The sequence below is a fragment of the Gracilinanus agilis genome, chromosome 6 (genome assembly GCF_016433145.1).
Source record: "Gracilinanus agilis isolate LMUSP501 chromosome 6, AgileGrace, whole genome shotgun sequence".
Lineage (NCBI taxonomy): Eukaryota > Metazoa > Chordata > Mammalia > Didelphimorphia > Didelphidae > Gracilinanus > Gracilinanus agilis.
Window position 1 is genome coordinate 19,704,929 of NC_058135.1, and position 18,366 is coordinate 19,723,294.

General features: G+C 39.8%; 1 protein-coding gene across 1 annotated transcript in view; it reads right to left on the reverse strand.

Annotated features, from left to right (window-relative positions):
• Positions 1 to 18,366, reverse strand: part of LOC123251842 (protein FAM47E-like) — a 106,628-nt gene that overhangs the window by 69,268 nt on the left and 18,994 nt on the right. The window contains exon 2 of the mRNA XM_044681167.1: positions 3,514 to 3,880. Coding sequence (XP_044537102.1) covers positions 3,514 to 3,880 — 367 coding nt within the window. The remainder of the gene's footprint in view (positions 1 to 3,513; positions 3,881 to 18,366) is intronic.

The following is an 18,366-nucleotide window of genomic DNA, read 5'->3' on the forward strand; positions in this document are numbered from 1 at the left end:
TCTTGAGAGATCATTAGCTTCTAGCTGCTCAATTCTAGCCTTTAGGGACTGGTTTTCAGCTATAATCTTTCAGTTTTCGGCTATGATCTTTTGGTTTTCGGCTATAATCTTCTGGTTTTCGGCTATAAGCTTCTGGTATTCCTTTTCAATCTGGTCATTTCTGGTGTTCAATTTGCTTATCAGTTCATTTGGTTTCTGAGCCTCACTTTCCAGTTGCAAGATTCTACCTTTTAAACAGTTATTTTCTTGCCAGATCTCTTCCATTTTCCTCAAAATCTCAGTTTTGAACTCTTCCATAGCTTGTGAGGAGTTTTCCTTATTTGAGGAGTGTCCGGATGCTTGTTTGTTCTCCTCCTCTGTTTGCTCGGTTGTCTGGATTTTCTCTGAGTAAAAGTTGTCGAGTGTTAAAGACTTCTTTTTCTTGTTGTTAATCTTTCTCTTCTGAACTTCCTGAGACTGGGTAGCCATCTTTAGCCCAGCAGCTTCTCAGGTTTATCCTTGCGCTCAGGGTCTGTCCGCGGTCAAGCCCCCTGGTGGATCCCCTTGCTTGATCGTCTGCTGGAGGTTTTTTTACAAGTCTCAGGGCGCTGCTTCCACAGTCGTACACCTGTCCACGCTGGTTCCCCACTCAGAGTTTCAGAGATTTAGCTTGTGGCTGTGTCTGCCTCCACCCACGCCTCCTCAGAGCCTGAGCTCTGAGCCAGCCTGAGCTCTGCTCCAGCGCTCTGCGCCCTAAGCCCGCGCTCAGATTTTGGGTGCGTTCTTTGGCTTTTTGGGGTCCCAAATCTTGCTGCTCTCAGGAACAGGCCCCGGAGCTGCCAATGACTTGATGGGTGCCCCAAACTTGCTCTATTTCTTTTTAGCTGGCTTCGGAGCTACAGGTGTTGTGTGTGGAGGGGGTGGGGGTGGGGCGGTTGCTCAGCCCGCGATTTAGTGAGAGCCCTTTATAGCATGGAAATGCCTCGATTCCAGGTACCTTCCACGCTGTGCCCTGTTGTGGGGTTCCTCCATTCGTCTGGACTTGTTTTTATGTCCCCTTGAGGAGTTTTGTGTGTTTTGGTCAGGAGAGGTTAAGAGCTGCTTCTTACTCTGCCGCTATCTTAACCCGGACTCACCAAAGGTTTTGAGTAGGTAACAAGGGATTTATTAATCTCAGGTTAATCAGAGGGAAAGAGGTTTAGGGTTTTCTAACTGCTGCTAGGGAGAGGGGGGATGGTAGGGGATGGGTCACAGGAGAGCTTTAAATTGAGAGAGCCTGCTCTCCCAGTCAGGAAGACTTGACTGCCTTTTAAGTAAAGTCTTTATCAAATCACTAAAACTAGGGGTAACTTATTTGAGGATACTCTACTTGTCTATAGAAACTAAAACCCACAATGTTCAATCACCAAGCCCTCCCTTCCACCCAGGGCTCAAAGGAAATTCAGGGGAAGGGGAGGGATGTAGATGGAGAGATCAGGGAGAGGTCCAGAGAAATGAGTTAGGTCTAAATTTCCCCAAGACAAAATAAGCACAGGCCAAGGCCAAAGCAATTAGGCCAAAGCCAAGCTGAAAGGCCAAAGCCAACAGGCTAAGCCAAAGCAAAAGCAAAATAACTGTGTTAAATAAATCTGAAAACATAAGTTATCTAGGAAATAGCTCCCTATTTGATGAAGACTCCTAGAAAAAATTAAAAGCAATCTGGTAGAAATTAGACTTAGACCAATCAATATTTTATACTATATTCCATATTAAATTTAATTAATTATGTGACATAAGTAATAAAGATCATACCATAAAAAATTAGAGGAGGAACATATCTATATTTCAGAGCTATGGAGAATGGGATGAAATCTTAACCGAAGTATAGAGGCCATTAAAAAAAAATAGACAATGGGGGCAGCTGGGTAGCTCAGTGGATTGAGAGCCAGGCCTAGAGACGGGAGGTCCTAGGTTCAAATCCGGTCTCAGCCACTTCCCATCTGTGTGACCCTGGACAAGTCACTTGACCCCCATTGCCTACCCTTACCACTCTTCTGCCTTGGAGCCAATACACAGTATTGACTCCAAGATGGAAGGTAAGGGTTTAAAAAAAAATAGACAATTTTAATTATGTAAATTTGAAAAGCTTTTTCACAAACAAAATTAAAGCATTTAAGGTAATAAAAGAATCTGGTCAATTACAAAAACAAATTTTTGTAAACAATTACCTCTTGTAAGGTTTAATCTAAGATAAAAAGATAAGAAACAGAAATACATATGACCAAAAACCATTCTCCAGAAGAGAAGTACCCAGCAGATAAGAACAAATAGTTCTCAAAAAAATTACAATAACCATATGAAAGAATGACCTAAATCACTTTAAAAAAAGGGGGGGAGTCAAATTATCCCTGAGATCATGCTTTACATCCAGCAAGTTGACAAAGGTGATGAAAGAAAGCAGCAGTAAATGTTGAAAGTCTTGGTGAAAGATAGGCATACTTATGCATTGTTGGTGAAAATATGAAGGGGAACAACCAGAAAAGCAACTTGGAATTATGGAAAAGAAGTGAGTAAAATTTCCATATTTCTTGACCCATAGAGTTCACTTTAGGCATCTATAATATGGACGTTGTTGATAAATAGAAAGGTTGTTAAATACTCCACAATATTTACATCACTTTTTGTGATAGCAAAGAATCAGAAACAATCTAGATATTCATCAATTAAAGAATGGCTAAACAAATTATGCCACCTAAGTATACCTAAAGGAATATAATTGCCATAAGAGATGACAAATGAGATGAATACAGAGAAGCTTGGAAAGATCTACGTGAAGTAATGATAAATTAAATAAACAGAGGAAAATAATATTTTCAATATCTACAACAGTCATAAAAAAGGCCTTTCTTTGCCTTTTGGTAGAGCATGGGGATCCAAGAGGTGGAATATTGCCTATGATATCAGATTTTTTCTGATACTTTGTTTTGCTGACTTTTCTCTCTTCCTCTTTTCCTTTCTTTTAAAAATCTTTGTTATAAAGGGTAACTCTCCAGAAGGAAAGAGGAGATATAAGGAGAATCAAGATGATGAAAAAGCAAGAGATATCAATTAAATTATCTTAAAAAAAAGAAACCTGGTTATTATTTAATATCTGTTACTTGGGATCTTTATAAACCCTAAAACATTCCATAGATGTTGACTTTCATCAAAGTTGTAGAAAAAAAATATACCTTCCCTTCCCTTTCCCCAGTCAAATTTAAAAAATAAACCTTTTTTAAGAAAAATCCACTATTCTGCTACTGTAATTTTATAGCTCCCACAAACTCTTTTACCACACAAAGCAATAGGAGCAAGGGTAAGATCATTGCTGCTTAACAGCAGCAAAGTTGAAAAGATTATGGCATTCAACTTGTCCAAACATCTTTCCTCCTTCCCCTGAAGTTTGACCTCTTCAGGGGAATAGACTAGTCATCCAAAGGAGTAGTAATTTCCATGTCCACAGATAGACACTGGCACATTTAGAGCAGTAGGTGGAAAGTGAGAACAATTAATTACCTCTAGGGGCAAACTTTCTTCCAAGTTGGGGTAGAGAGCCAGTGGATGCTGGGCCAGGTAGTAATCAATCTTCTCAATGTTTTGCCTGGTGTTTTTCTGAGTTGAGGAGAGCCTTGAAAGTAAGTCTGAAAATGACTTTTTAGGCCGCCTCTGATGAGCAGGAAGATTTTCCTTGTGGTAAATGAGGGGAAGGATGGACTCTCTTGGATTATGAGAAATGAGGTCACTACAGGTAGGGACCTTGCCTCGGCGGAAGTCATCTATGCCACTTTTGAGGAAGATCCATCGCTGACTGTTTAGAGCATCTGTGAACTTCAGCCCTCTTTTGGAACTTCGGAAACACTTGGAAGGCAGTCTTTCTCTATACCTGGAAAACATGACATCTAATTAGTATGGACAATAAAGGCACAGGGGAAGGAAAAGGAGTGGAAGATGACTCAGGATGCAATGTGAATCCAAGGAAGGTTAGGTATCCTTCTTACCCCCTGCAAAATGTCTGTCTAGAATGCTAAACACTGTCCTTGATAGGTAGCGTGGCACAGATTGGAAGCCAGGAAACTCTGTGGTCATGGGTAAGTCATTGAACATTCTGGAGCCTCAGTCTTCTTGTCTGAAAAATGGAAATGATAAAATATGCCACCTCCACCTCTCTCACAGGCTTGTTGTAAAAGAAAGTTTTATATATATATATGTGTGTGTGTGTGTGTGTATAATGCAAGATTAAAATTAATATCCAATAACTCAAATTAGTATATTTTATAAGATTTATTAATAATCACTTGAAGTTGAAGAAATAAAAAGATAAAAGTAAAAGTCTAAGTAAAGAAAAGTTTTCCCAGCCACGTTAGCAGGGAAAGAGAGAGAGGAGTGGGTTACACACATACTTTATCTCCAAAATGTAAGGACATAACATGAGAATGAAAGTGGGATGCTGGGAGAGAGAGTCCTGGGGTGCAGATTCTAATTCTACAATCTCCCCTGTAATTCCATTGGAAAATGAGCATATAGAAATCTCCCAGATTTACATGCCTACTTTCCCCATGAAATCAGTACACATAACCAACTTATATCTCTAAAGATCTTTAACTAAAAGTAAAAACAATATTGTAGTTTCTAAGAGGAAATTACAATAAATTGGGGCAAAGAGGGAAATAGAAAAAGAAAACAAAACCAGTGATTGGTAGGCACATTGACAAAAAGCCAACTGGGGGGCAATCCCCTTTGGCATAAGAATATACATTCAAAATAAATGTGTTCAACCCCCAACAGTTCAATTTCACTACATTCCAAAGTTCATTCTGGATCTTTTGGTGGAGTGTGTGGTTTCTGCAGGCTTCTTTAAGGTACCTTCTTGAAACAGTTCACTTTCTTGATTTGGGGAGGTAGCAAGTTTCTTATCATAAAATTATTCTCAAACAAGAAAATTTTTTATAAATCTAGAATTTTATGACAATAACACAATCTCCCCTGAGGAGGATGTTGACCAAAACAGATCACCAAGGGATACGTGGCTGAGTTATGAAGTATGTGAATCAATTGTCAAAAGAAAATCAAAAACATCAAAAAACCCAAAGAAAAAGAGAAAAAAAACTTCTGGATGAAACATAAAATATCAAAGTCTCATGTGTAAAAACTCTAAATAAGGAAAAATAAACCTATTACAGGTCCTAGAATCAGGGCCCGATTAAAATGATTTATGTCCTATAAGCCTATAGTAGGAATAATGCCCTTACCCAATCAGCAGCCAAGACTACAGAAAATTGCCACACTACAAAAGAGAGAGAAAAGACACTAGACTCTGAAGCATAAAGGGAAATAGAATTCCCTGGTATGACTATAGGGAGTCAAAATGGCAGCCAAACTGCGGTACTTGGTAGAAGTCTGGATCTGGCATGAAGGAATCCTATGTCTGACTTTGCAAACATCCACTTCCTTGAACCCCAAAATAAGTTCAACTCCCCTGTCTTGGCAGAGAAACTCATCAATCCCACTGGGATTGGTTGGTCTCTTTTTCCTTGTGCTCCTTGACACTGTGCAGGTTAACTTTGTGCTCTTTGGCACTGTGCAGGGGCTCTTTTGCGATCCCTTCTCCTGGAATCAGATACAATCATTAATCAAAGTCCCATAATATTTAACAATTAATGGCAGGCATTCCCCAATTAATAAATGGGCAAGGGACATGAATAGGCAATTTTCAAATAAAGAAATCAAAAGTATCAAGCACATGAGAAAGTGTTCTAAATCTCTAATAATTAGAGAAATGGAAATCAAAACAACTCTGAGGTACCACCTCACACCTAGCAGATTGGCTAAAATGATAGAAGGGGAGAGTAATGAATGTTGGAGGGGATGTGGCAAAATTGGGACATTAATGCATTGCTGGTGGAGTTGTGAACTGATCCAACCATTCTGGATGGCAATTTGGAACTATGCCCAAAGAGCTCTAAAAGACTGCTTGCTCTTCAATCCAGCCATAGCATTGCTGAGTTTGTACCCCAAAGAGATCATAGATAGATAGACTTGTACGAAGATATTTATAGCTGCGCTTTTTGTGGTGGCAAAAAACTGGAAAACAAAGGGATGCCCTTCAATTGGGAAATGGCTAAACAAATTGTGGTATATGTTGGTGATGGAAAACTATTGTGCTCAAAGGAATAACAAACTGGAGGAATTCCATGTTAACTGGAAAGACAGCCAGGAACTGATGCAGTGTGAAAGGAGCAGAGCCAGAAGAACATTGTACACAGAGACTGATACACTGTGGTAAAATCAAATGTAATGGCGTTCTGTACTGGCAGCAATGCAATGACCCAGGACAATTCTGAGGGATTTATGGAAAAGAATGCTACCCACATTCAGAGGAAGAACTGCAGGAGTGGAAACACAGAAGAAAAACAACCGCTTGAACACATTGTTGATGCGGACATGGTTGGGGATGTAGACACTAAACGACCACACCAATGCAACTATCAATAATATGTAAATAAGTCTTGGTTGATCACACATGTTAAAACCAGTGGAAATGCGCATTGGATGTGGGGGGGGGAGGGGGCGAAGGGGAAAGTAAAAACAAGAATCATGTAACCATGGAAATTTTTTCTAAAAAAATAAAATATTAATTAAAAAAAACAATCAATGGCAGGTTTCCATAAGTTTATACTTTGGGGTATGCATTGACATTAGGGCTAATGGACATTTTAAACTTATCCTACTGGAAAATAAAAAAAAAACTATTAATACTGGTAACATGTGCTTCAAGTACAAAAACTAAGAGAAAAAAGAAAACTTAAATACTCTATTGCACATACAAGAAAAACAATAATAAAATTTAAAAAAATAAAAAATATATAGTTCACATTCCATGAAACACTGTGTTAGCAAAGCAGAGACACAACACAAAGGTTTCTCACCGCAAAATGAGCTCCGTTTCCTTTTTAACTTGGCCATGATCCACAGTGCAAATGCACATAATTTTCACCAAGTAAACAGCTTTATAAAACAATAGTATAGCAGGTGTATAATTAATTTCTTTACCCTAGAACTCCAATTCCCAGCATCCCATGTCCCTTTTCACATTACGTGCTGATGTAGGGAGGATATAAATTTGGTGTAGCCCCACCTCTTGCTCTTTCTTCCTGTGATCCCATTTGGTGAAAGGTGGTGTGAGGTGAATGGCAGGAGAACCTATTCACGTGGCCTTATATTTTGTTAGATAATTACCTTTTTATTCCTTTACTTCAAGTGATTATTAATAAACTTTATAAAATTAATACTTGGAGTGTTGGACATTAATTTAAAACCTACACAGGTAATGCACATTCAAAGAAGTACCCAAATTCCCCAAAATCACAAAAGCACATCGACTTCTCCAAAGGTTACGAATACAGGTTTTGTCCAACTAGTTGATGGGCTTTCATAATGGTATTTTCTTTAGTCCAAGCATAGGACAGTACAAATAAAGACAGTGCAACAGAATATATAGCTAATAGCCAAAACACAATAGAAAAAGATATAGTGTAACAGAATATTATAAATAAATTAATTTATATACTTAAAAACAAAATTAAATCTTAAAACAATCAGCAAATATAATAAGCATGATAGGACACAGTCACTCATCTATAAAAGGTGCTCTCTTTACATGTGAGCAATAGATCCAAGAGTCCTTTTCTCCAATTTTGATAGCTGTTGGAATAGTTAAGAAAACTTGGAATAGATCTTCCCCGGCAGGCTGAGTTGCCCCAGTGTGCTGGAAGTTCTTTATGCATACCTTGTCACCTGGGTGCAAGTCATAGAGCAAGAAGTCTATAGGCCCTGCTTGTATAGCAGCTCCAGGTTCATGGAGTTCTTGCAATTTGATCTGCAAATCCTGTACATGTGAGGCAATAGAAGTGTCTCCCCCGGTAATGATGTGTATGCAGGAGAAAAAGGCTTGGGCTGCATAGAAGGATGTCCAAAAAGCATCTCAAATGGTGTTATATTCATAATCTGGGAAATGATAGATGCCACCTTGAATGACAGGAAGGCAGTTGGAAGACACAGAATGTTCCCAGGTGCCGGGAGCCAGGGGCAAACATCGGTTGGCCCCACAGAGTGTAAATATCCCTGACAGCCACTTGGAGGGGTCTCTAGGTCTCTCTAGGTCTCTCTGGGCTGTGGAGGTCTCTGGACAGGAGTCTCTGGACTGGGAAATCTCTGAGTGGGTGGTGAAGGGAGGCAGAGAGGTCTATGAAGAAGAGGATAGGAAGAATCTGAATATTTCCTGAAAGACTGTGAGAGTTAGTGCATCACCAAACACTGGTAGTGAGAAAGCTGAGACAATAAGATCACCAACACAGCTGCATCAATAGCATTCCCTATTCTCTGGCTTGGCTGTGGCGAGGCTGGGCCAGAGGTAGTGGAGAAAGTAAAGCTCCAACTTCTACTAGATCAATAGTCTCCAGTCCTGATTGTCAACTAGGCATAGAGAATAGATTGATAGGTTCTCCAATCACCAATCCTTGTCCTGTTTATCCTTTCCCTGATTTTAGATAAAGAAAATTTAACAAGTACCTTCCTGAGTGGTCTTTATATCATGACCCTTGGGGAGGGAGTCAATGCAATCAGATACCAAACGTGATCCAAGGCAAATCAAAGCCCTATATTAATCTATCCAACCCCAGATTGGACCTGAAAAGGTTACCCATCCATCTAACCTTTCCTGGGCAACTGTTAGAGAAAGGGGGAAATTATAACAACTATCAAGGGTGATCGGAATTGGTGTTCCTCCATCTTCTGTAGCTAGGGACAATACTGATTCACATCCCTGTATATCTATATCTCCTTAGGACATCCCTTTTGTTTATAACAACATATGAGGCAATAGAAGTGTCTCCCCCTGGTAATGATGTGTATGCAGGAGAAAAAGGCTTGGCCTGCATAGAGGGATGTCTAAAAAGCATCTCAAATGGTGAGATGTGTAGATCTCCCCTGGGCCTGTTTCTAAGATAAAATAGGGCCAGAGGGAGAATTTTAGGACATTTTAAGTGAGTCTCTATACACAATTGCCAATCATAGTTTTAAGATCTCTATTCATTCTCTCAGCTTGATCTGTGCTCGGGGGATGGTATGGTACATGAAATTTGGGAGTTATCCCTAAATAAGAATAAATAAATAAAAATAAATAAAACAAAACCAAATCAGTGAAATGAGTTCCCCTGTCTGAATCAATTCATGCTGGCAGGCCAAAGTGAGGAATAATCTCTTTTAAAAGCACCTTGGCAACAAAAGTTGCTGTGGCTTCAGTAGTAGGAAATGCTTCAGGGCATCTGGTTAGCTGATCCACTATGACCAGACAAAATTTATACTGTCCAGCTTTTGGCATAGTGATAAAATCAATTTACAGGTGTTCAAAAGGTGTGTAAGCCAGAGGATGCTCACAAAAAGCTTTGCCATTGGGGCAGCTGGGTGGCTCAGTGGATTGAGAGCCAGGCCTAGAGATGGGAGGTCCTAGGTTCAAATCCGGCCTCAGACACTTCCCAGCTGTGTGACCCTGGGCAAGTCACTTGACCCCCATTGCCTACCCTTACCAATCTTCCACCTATAAGTCAATACACAGAAGTAAAGGGTTTAAAATTAAAAAAAAAAAAAAACCAAAAGCTTTGCCATGAAAGGAGTACTGATTGAATGCTTGGCAGATAGGGCAGGCTGTACACACTTAAGAAGCTATAGCAGTTATGCCAGGGGCTATCCATACTCTTTTAACAGAGTCCACAATGCCCTGGGTACCAAAGTGACCATTTTTGTGAATGGATTGGCAAATTTGGTGATAAAAACTTCTAGGGAGTAGGGGTTTTCCTTCAGCTGATACCCATACTCCATTTATCAATTTCGTTTTAAATTTATGCTTCCATTTTTTCACTTCCTTTTCATTACAAGAAAAGGACAAATTTAAGTCATTACTAGTTGCCAATGTTAAAATTAACTCAGGCCCTTCTAAGGCCACTAGCTTTGTGGTGATATCTGTCCAGTCATTGCCCCCTAGAGACAGGGTCAGTGCCACATATATGGGCAGGGCAATGAACTTCTTCATTGGGCTTCAGGGAGTTGAAGGACAGAAAGAACTTCATTAATAATGTCTGCATTTGCTATATATTTTCCAGCTGAGGTTAAAAATCCCCTTTGAAGCCATAGCATACCCACTGCATGACATATTCCAAAAGCATATCTAGAGTCTATGTAAGTAGTTGCAATTATACAGGCATGCTTCAGAGCTATCCTTTATGTACCTTGAGCACTTATATTTGAGGACAGTGAAGCTGACCACAGAGTGGCAAATTCTGTGACTATAGCAGCTCCAGTGTAGTGTATGCCACCCCTCATGAAAGGAAAACCATCAGTGAATAAAACTAAATCTGGTTTATCTAAAGGAGTGTCTAGAAGATTATCTTGAGGTTTTTCTGCCATGGACACTAAAGATTCACAACCGTGCAAAAGTTCTCCTGAAGCTGGTAAATCAGGAAACAAGGTTGCAGGATTTAGAACTTTACAGCATTTTAAGGTAATAGTGTCATTGCCCAACAAGGTTACCTCTTACCTTGCAAGTCTCTGATCAGGAAATGCCTGTGTTCTATGTCTTAGCAACAATGCTTCAACTTCATGTGGGCACATTATGGTTAAAGGGCATCCTAATACCAAATCATCAGATTTAGTTACTAGCAAGGCTGTGGCAGATACACCAAATAATAAACAACTGGGCACTTAGCAGGTCCCAAAGTTTGAGGTAGAACACCTGAAGCTACCCCTCTCTGTTCGTGTATATACAAAGTAAATGACTTGTTGAAATCTGGGATGCCTAGAGCAGGGGCAGACAGGATAGCCTGTTTTAAGTTAAAAGAGCTGACAGGTGTTCTGCCTCTAATTTAAGTGGCTCAGGGACTGAATTTTTTGTAAGTGCTATTAGGGATTTAGTGATTTCCCCATAGCAAGGGATCCCCTGCCTACAAAACCCTGTTGCTCCAATAATTGCCCTCGACTGTTTCTTAGTAGAGAGTGTGCTCAATTTCTGAATATCTTCAATGTGCTTAGGGGAAATGGAGTGGGTACCAGCAGTTAAACCCTAAATATTTCACTTTGGGGAGACACCACTGAACCTTTGCCTTTGAGAACTTGTGGCCTCTCTTATGAAGCTCTAAAAGGAAATGTTTGCTATCTTCCTGGTGTACTGTGGCATTTGGTGAAGCCAAGAGCAAATCATCTACAAAGTGTATCAAACATCTCTCCTAAAACTTAATATTTGCTAATCTTGTGTTAAAATCTGTGAGAACAACATCATACTATCCAAGTACCCTTGTGGCAACTGACACCAGGTCTAATAGGAACCTTTCCAGGTGAACGCAAATATATTTCTGGAATTCTCATGAATAGGGATTGAGAGGAAAGCTGAACACAAATCCACTACAGTGAAATATTTTGCTGAGATTGAGAGGAGATGATTGTGGCTATGTTTGGGACCACAGGTTATCTTTTTATGACATGTTTATTTTTCAGCTCTTAAATGCTGGATAAATCTATGGACAGTTTTTCTATTAGGGCCTAATTTTGGCTTTTTTACAGGTAGAATGGGTATATTATATTCAGATTTTCATGGAATTATTATTCCTTGCTCAATTAATGAATCCATCACTGGAGTAATTTCCTCAATTGCCTTTTTTTTGATAAAGGATACTGAAGAATGGAAAGAGGTGGACCACCTTTTGTTTTGATTTGAACAGGAACTGCTGATTTAAGTGGCCAACACTGGAAGATGATGTGGTCCAGAGAGACTCAGGTATATCAGCTGGGATTTCAAAAGTGGGAGGCTCCTTCATCTCCTGACTGTCTGAAAGAAGTACAGGGAGAAAATTGAAGGATTCCTCGGGCAATTCTAGTGACATAAAGCTGTCTGGAGAGCAAGTTATTGTAGCTCGAAGCTTGCATAAAAGATCTCTCCCTCGCAAATTTATAGGTGAGCTAGGAAGGAAAGAATGTTCTACTGATAGAGGTCCCACAGATACCATTTGAGGGGAAAACTTTGGGACCTTTAGGGTGGCTCTGAAACCCCCACTATATTTAGTGAGCCAATGGAAACACAATCAGAATCAGGTATGCTCATCAATGCCTATCTGGAGGCGCCAGTGTCCAAGAGGCAATTATAATACATATTTCCAACTTTCAGGGTTACATGAGGTTCATCACTATGTAGGGGGAGAGAATGAATAGGGATAACTGGCATTAAAACATCAGGGTCTGAGAAATCAAAGTTTTCACTCTCGGATTCCAAAGCCTTTTACCCCCTCCTCCACCTTCATAAAGATCCTAGGGTAATTCTCTGGCATCCCCCATGCTGTAGGGCATTTTCTACCTGATTATAGCATGAATGAGTCCCACTTTGCATATATTATTGTTGGGTATTTTGGTGTGAGTTATCATTTTCCTCATTTGGATTATTATTTCTAAAGTTATTATTTCTAATCACCTGATTCCGTTTCTTACAGTTTTTCATTATATATGTTCCCTTCTTGCACAGAAGTGACATGTAAATGATTGATTTTTGGATTCCTGCAAAGGGGCAATGGCCACTGCTTGACCCCCTTCTTCTTTTTCAAATCTTTCAGTTAAAGCTTTTATTTCCTTCCATAATGTCTCTATTAATTTGTTGGCCTCATCATTTTTCTGTTCAATGCCTTTGGATACATAAACTGAGACTCTCCTCAATTCCTCAAGGTCCATATTAGGCCAGTTTGTCTTAAAATAATCTTTGACCACTTTGCAACAGTTCTTTACAAACTGTCTCCTAATTTGCCTGACATCTCTCTCTTTGGAGAGATCTAGGTCTATGTTTCTACCTCCCAGCTCAATAAGTCTATTCATAAACTGGGAGGTAGTTTCCTCCTCTGATTGCTTAAGACTGTCAAACTTGGTCCATGTACCTAACCTATCAGAACAATGTATCATTGCTTTTAGTAATGCTTCTCTAGCCTGGTATAGTTGTAAATAATCCCCCCTCAAAATTAGCATCCCATCTAGGGTCTTGCTCTGGCCAGTGAACCACATTCTTTCTCCAGGCCTTATTAACAAGAGAAACAATTTTTTCTTTCTTTCTGTCAAAAAGGCTTGGAGCAAATTTTGTATGTCCATCCATGAAGGATCATACATATGAAAAATGTTGTCAAGCTTCTTAATAATTACAATAGGCTTATCTGCAAAAGAAAAGGTATTTTGCTTGAATCACCTAATATCTTAGGGGGGGTAAAAGGTGTGTGGTGCCTTAAGGTCACCACTTCTCCATCCTTATTTAAGATGGGCAGTTCTCTTAAGTACTTTAACTGAATTATTTGTGATTTTTGTCTCTTGGCTAGATGTCTGTGTTGCTACAGAGTAAGTAAGGGGAGAGGGAGGGGAAGGAGCCGGGGAGTTGAGAGGGAGGAGTTGGTTTGGGGACAAGGAGGCAGGGTGAGGGGAAAGGGGATGGGATAAGGGATGGGGGGAGGGGGGAGCAGCCAGGAGATGCACAAGGGGAGAGAGTAGGTATTCAGCCTGAGGCATAGATGGGGAGGGATCTTGATATGACTTAATATTCTTTCAAATTTTTCCATTTGGGTCTGTAAGTTAAGGAGGCTAGCTTTCTGTTTTTTATTCTTGAGGAGAAGTATATAAAGTGAGAAATGCCCATTGAAAATAAACACTCCCAGGGACAGAATTGAATAGAACCAATCTGAATTTGTAAGCTTTTTTAACTCAGTAAAATTCTCTGGGAACAAAAACTGTTCTCTTAGAGTTTTAACCATGCTTGGTAGCATTATCATGCCTCAAATAAGCTCTACAGCTTTTGATTACAGGGAAAACAAAAGATACTTACTTGAAGATTAAAAAAAAACCTTCAGGAGTTAGCTAAGAGGTTTGGAAGAGCATTCTTTCTTCCCCTCCTGCCTAGGAGCAAAAATGCCAGGGAGAACAAAAGTGTATCTGAATAGAGAATACAGGCTCCATCTGATGTTTGGGTCAGGAAACCCCAGAGGTTAATTACCAAAATTCTGGCTTCAAATCCACTCACCTGCTACCTGCCCCACCCCCCTCACCCCTGTTATACTGAGTTTTAGGGTGTAGAGTGTAGTACAGGAGATGCCTGTGCAGGCTAAGCCCTCTTAGCCAGAAGTGTGAAAACCCCCAGGGTCAGTTTAAAAAGTGGCTTGGAAGTTAGGAGGGGGGTGGAGTGGGCAGCATGTAAAGGGCTAATTTCCTGCTCCAAGCCAACAGGAAACCAATGGTGCTGAACTCACATGGTTATGAGTTTTGGGGCTGTGAGAAGCAGGGGGCCAGTACCAGCCACTCAGCTATTAGCTATATAGGGGAAATATATACTTTACCTTCTCTGTGGGATACTCAGGGAATTAGTTGTGGGAGGCAGCAGCCAGGGAGCAGCAGCTCTTGTGGAAGCAGCTTCTTTCACCAGGAAAACTCCCTATTTTTACTTAAAGGCTATCTTAAAAGAAGATCAAGGATTCTATCCCATAGTGACTCACCAACAGTGTAAGATTAAAATCAATATACAATAACTCCAAGTATTACATTTTATGAGATTTATTAATAAGTATGAAGTAGAAGAAATAAAAAGATAAAAGTAAAAGCCTGAGTAAAGAGAAGTTTTCCCACCTGCATTAGTAGGGAAAGAGAGAGAAGGGTGGGGTTCCTGTAATAAAGAAAAAAAGGCTTGAAAGCAGAGGCAAGTCAAGAGAAAAGGGTCTTTAATAATAATAAAAAAATAACCTTTGCTCTGGACCAGCTCCTTGACTCCCTCACTCCACTCCCCTGAACCAGCTTTCATACAGATTCAAAGGTCCCTCCTTAGCATGGGATTGGTCCTTTTATAGACCAATCCTATACCAGGAAATAGGTGGAAGGAATCCCTCCCTAGTGTGGGATTAGTCCATTCACAGATCAATCCCATGCCAGGAAGTAGAGGGGAGGTACAAGGCATGCTGAGGGGTGTAGTTCCCTCCAGCATACAGGTTTTTTTTCTTTCATAACCCATAGTTACACACAAACTTTATCTCCAAATCATAAGGACGTAAAGTGAGAATGAAAGTGGGATGCTGAGAGAGAGAGTCCTGGGGTGAAGATTCTAATGATACTATATATACATAGACATATGGATGTATATATATATATATACATATCACTAAATATTATATTAAATATGTATAATAATTACTATATTCAAATTCCTTTTCCATTTCTTAATCATGTGTTATAAGCAATCACTGCGTTCAGCACTGGAGATACAAAGAAATAATCATGGCAGCTCGCATTTATATACTACTTTGAGATTTGAAAGGTGTTAGAGTCAGCTAGTCCAGTGGATAGGCTGGATCTCATTTAGAAGATTGGAGACACTAGCTATGTGGCTCTAGGCAATCTCATTGTTTCTGCCTACCTTAGTTTCCTTATCTGTAAAATGAAGATAATAATAGCACCTAACCCCTTGGGTTGCTATGAGAATCAAAGGAGATCATACTCATAAAGTGCTCTGCAAACCTTAAAGTGCTATATTATTATTATGTTATAAATTCCAGTTATTGTTATTATTAATATCTTATTTGTCCTCACAACAACCCTGGGAGAGAAGTTCTATTATTTTTCAAAGATGAAAAACAATGCAATCCCTTTTCTAATGGGGGTGGTGGGTGGTGGTGAAGGAAAGTCATATTTAAACAAGGTGATCAGTGAAAAGTGTTGGACCTAAAGTTATGAAGACTTGAATTTAAATTGACCAAATTTCTTAGCTGTATGATCCTGGACAAATCATTTAATCTCCCTCTTGTAATAAGGGGAATTATCTAGATGTAATAAGAGGATTAAGCTAGTGGGGTAATAAGGAGATTAAGGCAAGGTAAGGTTGAAATAGGGATAAGGCAGGTAAAGGACTAAAGGTAATGTGAATAGGGATAAGGCACTGTGGATAGGGGTTTGTGGATCCCTAAGGCAGTAAATAGATAACAAAGATACAATGGTGAAGGTGGTAGATTGAGGTGGTAGGAGAAGTAAGGGAATGACTAAGTTTAGGGAATATAAACTCGGAGGTATAAAGAATTGTAAGGGCAGACAGCTTCAGCCCAAGAGACACAGACTGGGACACAGGTTTGAGACAGAGACACTAAAGGGAAAGAGACTGAGCCCTTTAAGCAGGAAGGGCACTTCTACAGACAAAGGTTGGGGCCAGCTAAGAATGGCTTGAAACTGACTAGAGGGCTGCTAGTCAGTTTCTCAGGTTCACAAAGGAATAGCTCAGAGGAAGTATTGAGATTGCACTTCCTCCAAAATGGACATCTCCAATTCCCTTCACGACCCAGGAACAATGTTATTCCTTTCTCCCCTTCTCCCTCTCTCTTATCAATCAACTAATGAACTAGCCAAAGGTTTGATTACTTGACAAACTGGGTTTATTGATTTTTAAGGTTGATTGGAAGGGATGGAAGGGTACAAGGTAACTCTAACAGCTGCCTAGGGAAAGCTTCAGGTGGGGGAGGGAGACAGGAATGTGAGACTGAGATAGGACCTGCCTAACTCCCCCCCAAAGGGTTTTGTAGCCTATAGGATTAGGAAAGTTGGATGCAATGATTCAAGAGATAATTTGTAACAAGGGTGAGCCTTATTTGACAACAGAGAAACTATGTCTACCAAGTTTGAAAGCTAATCCCAGATCCACCCTCCTTTCAAAACCCCAAGAAATTTAGGAAGGGAAAATGATGATTGGAAATAAGGGAGTTTAGGGAGATCTAAATGAAATAGTTAAGCTAATAGATTTTAAGAGAATACAGGCCAGGTTTTCAGTCTAAAGAACAGAGCTCAGTTGATCCTTCTACTCTCATCGAGTCCCCCGAGTCAACTGACTAACCTCAGGATTCTAAACCCTTTTCCAACTGTCAGAAACTCTGCAGTAAGGCTTTGCAGGGCTGATATGCACCCTATTTGCACTACATTCTTCATCTGTAAAATTAGGAGAATAGTCCCTATCTCATAAAGCTGTTGTGAGGATCAAATGAAAAAGCATATATGAAGCACAAAGGCACAATATCAACCAATATGTAAATCTGTAAATATCAATCAATATGTAAAAAAGTATATGATAAAAGATGAAAGTAGTAAGGATAAAGGAGAGAGCCTGACAAAATATTTAAAAGGGATGGATGGTTTTCAGCTTGCAAAATCTGAGATGTCTCCTGGGAGGGGGTAGTTTCTAAAATGGGCCTTGAAGGAAGAGAAATGCAAAAGAGATGAGGAGGGATTGGATTCCAGATACAAGGGATGGTCTAAACAAATTCAGGCTCATACTGCATAAGATTACTATAATACATGTGAAATGGAAGCAGCTAGGTGGCTCAACGGATAAGACTCCTTTTCCTGAGTTCAAATCTGGCCTCAGACACTTAATAATTATGTGACTCTAGGTAAATCATTTAATTCTATTTGCCTCAGTTTCCTCATCTATAAAATGAACTGGAGAAAGAAATGGCAAACCGCTCCAATTTCTTTACCAAAAAACCCCAAATGGGGCCACAAAGAGTTGGATATGACTGAAAAATGACTAAATAACAATATGTGAAACAAGGTTGAAAATCTATATTGGAGCCAGAGTTGGGAGTGGGAGGGCTTACATTCCTGGGTAGGGCAATAATAAAGTCAGATATGAGTCTTAGGAAGATTATTTTAACAACTATGTGAAGGATAAAGGAGTAGGTCTGTGGATAAACTATGTTTTCACAAGGTTTGGGGAAAGTCTTACTTGTTGGGAGAAAATTATCCAGACTCCATTTCTCAGAAAGATATACCTGAGCTGGCAGCTAATTGATGTCAGTAGTATTCTGCCTGGGAGGAACATTTCTAGCACAGGCATTTTAAAAATGGAAATAGGAGGTAGTTATATGGCTCAGTGAATTGACAGTGAGGCCTAGAAATGGGAGGTGTTGGGTTCAAATTTGACCTAAGACATTTACTGTGTGACCTTGGGCAAGACACACAACCTGCATTTGTCCTTGCCTCTCCTCTGCCTTGGAATGAATACACAGTATTGATTTTAAGATGGAAGGTAAGGGTTTAAAAGAAATAGGAATCTCATGGAGATACAGAAAGAGGTGAAAAAGGAGAAGGAGGTACAAGAGAGAAAGAAGTGGCAACTAGATTTAGATTGTGCAAAAATCATGGATTCGGTCTGACCAAATCAGGTTGGCATAGGCAGAGTTGACAGAGACAAGTCTAAGTGGTATGGAACTAGACCAGATAGATTTCCAAGACCCAATAAGTCAACACAGACCAGCTGCTAGAACAAGATTGAAA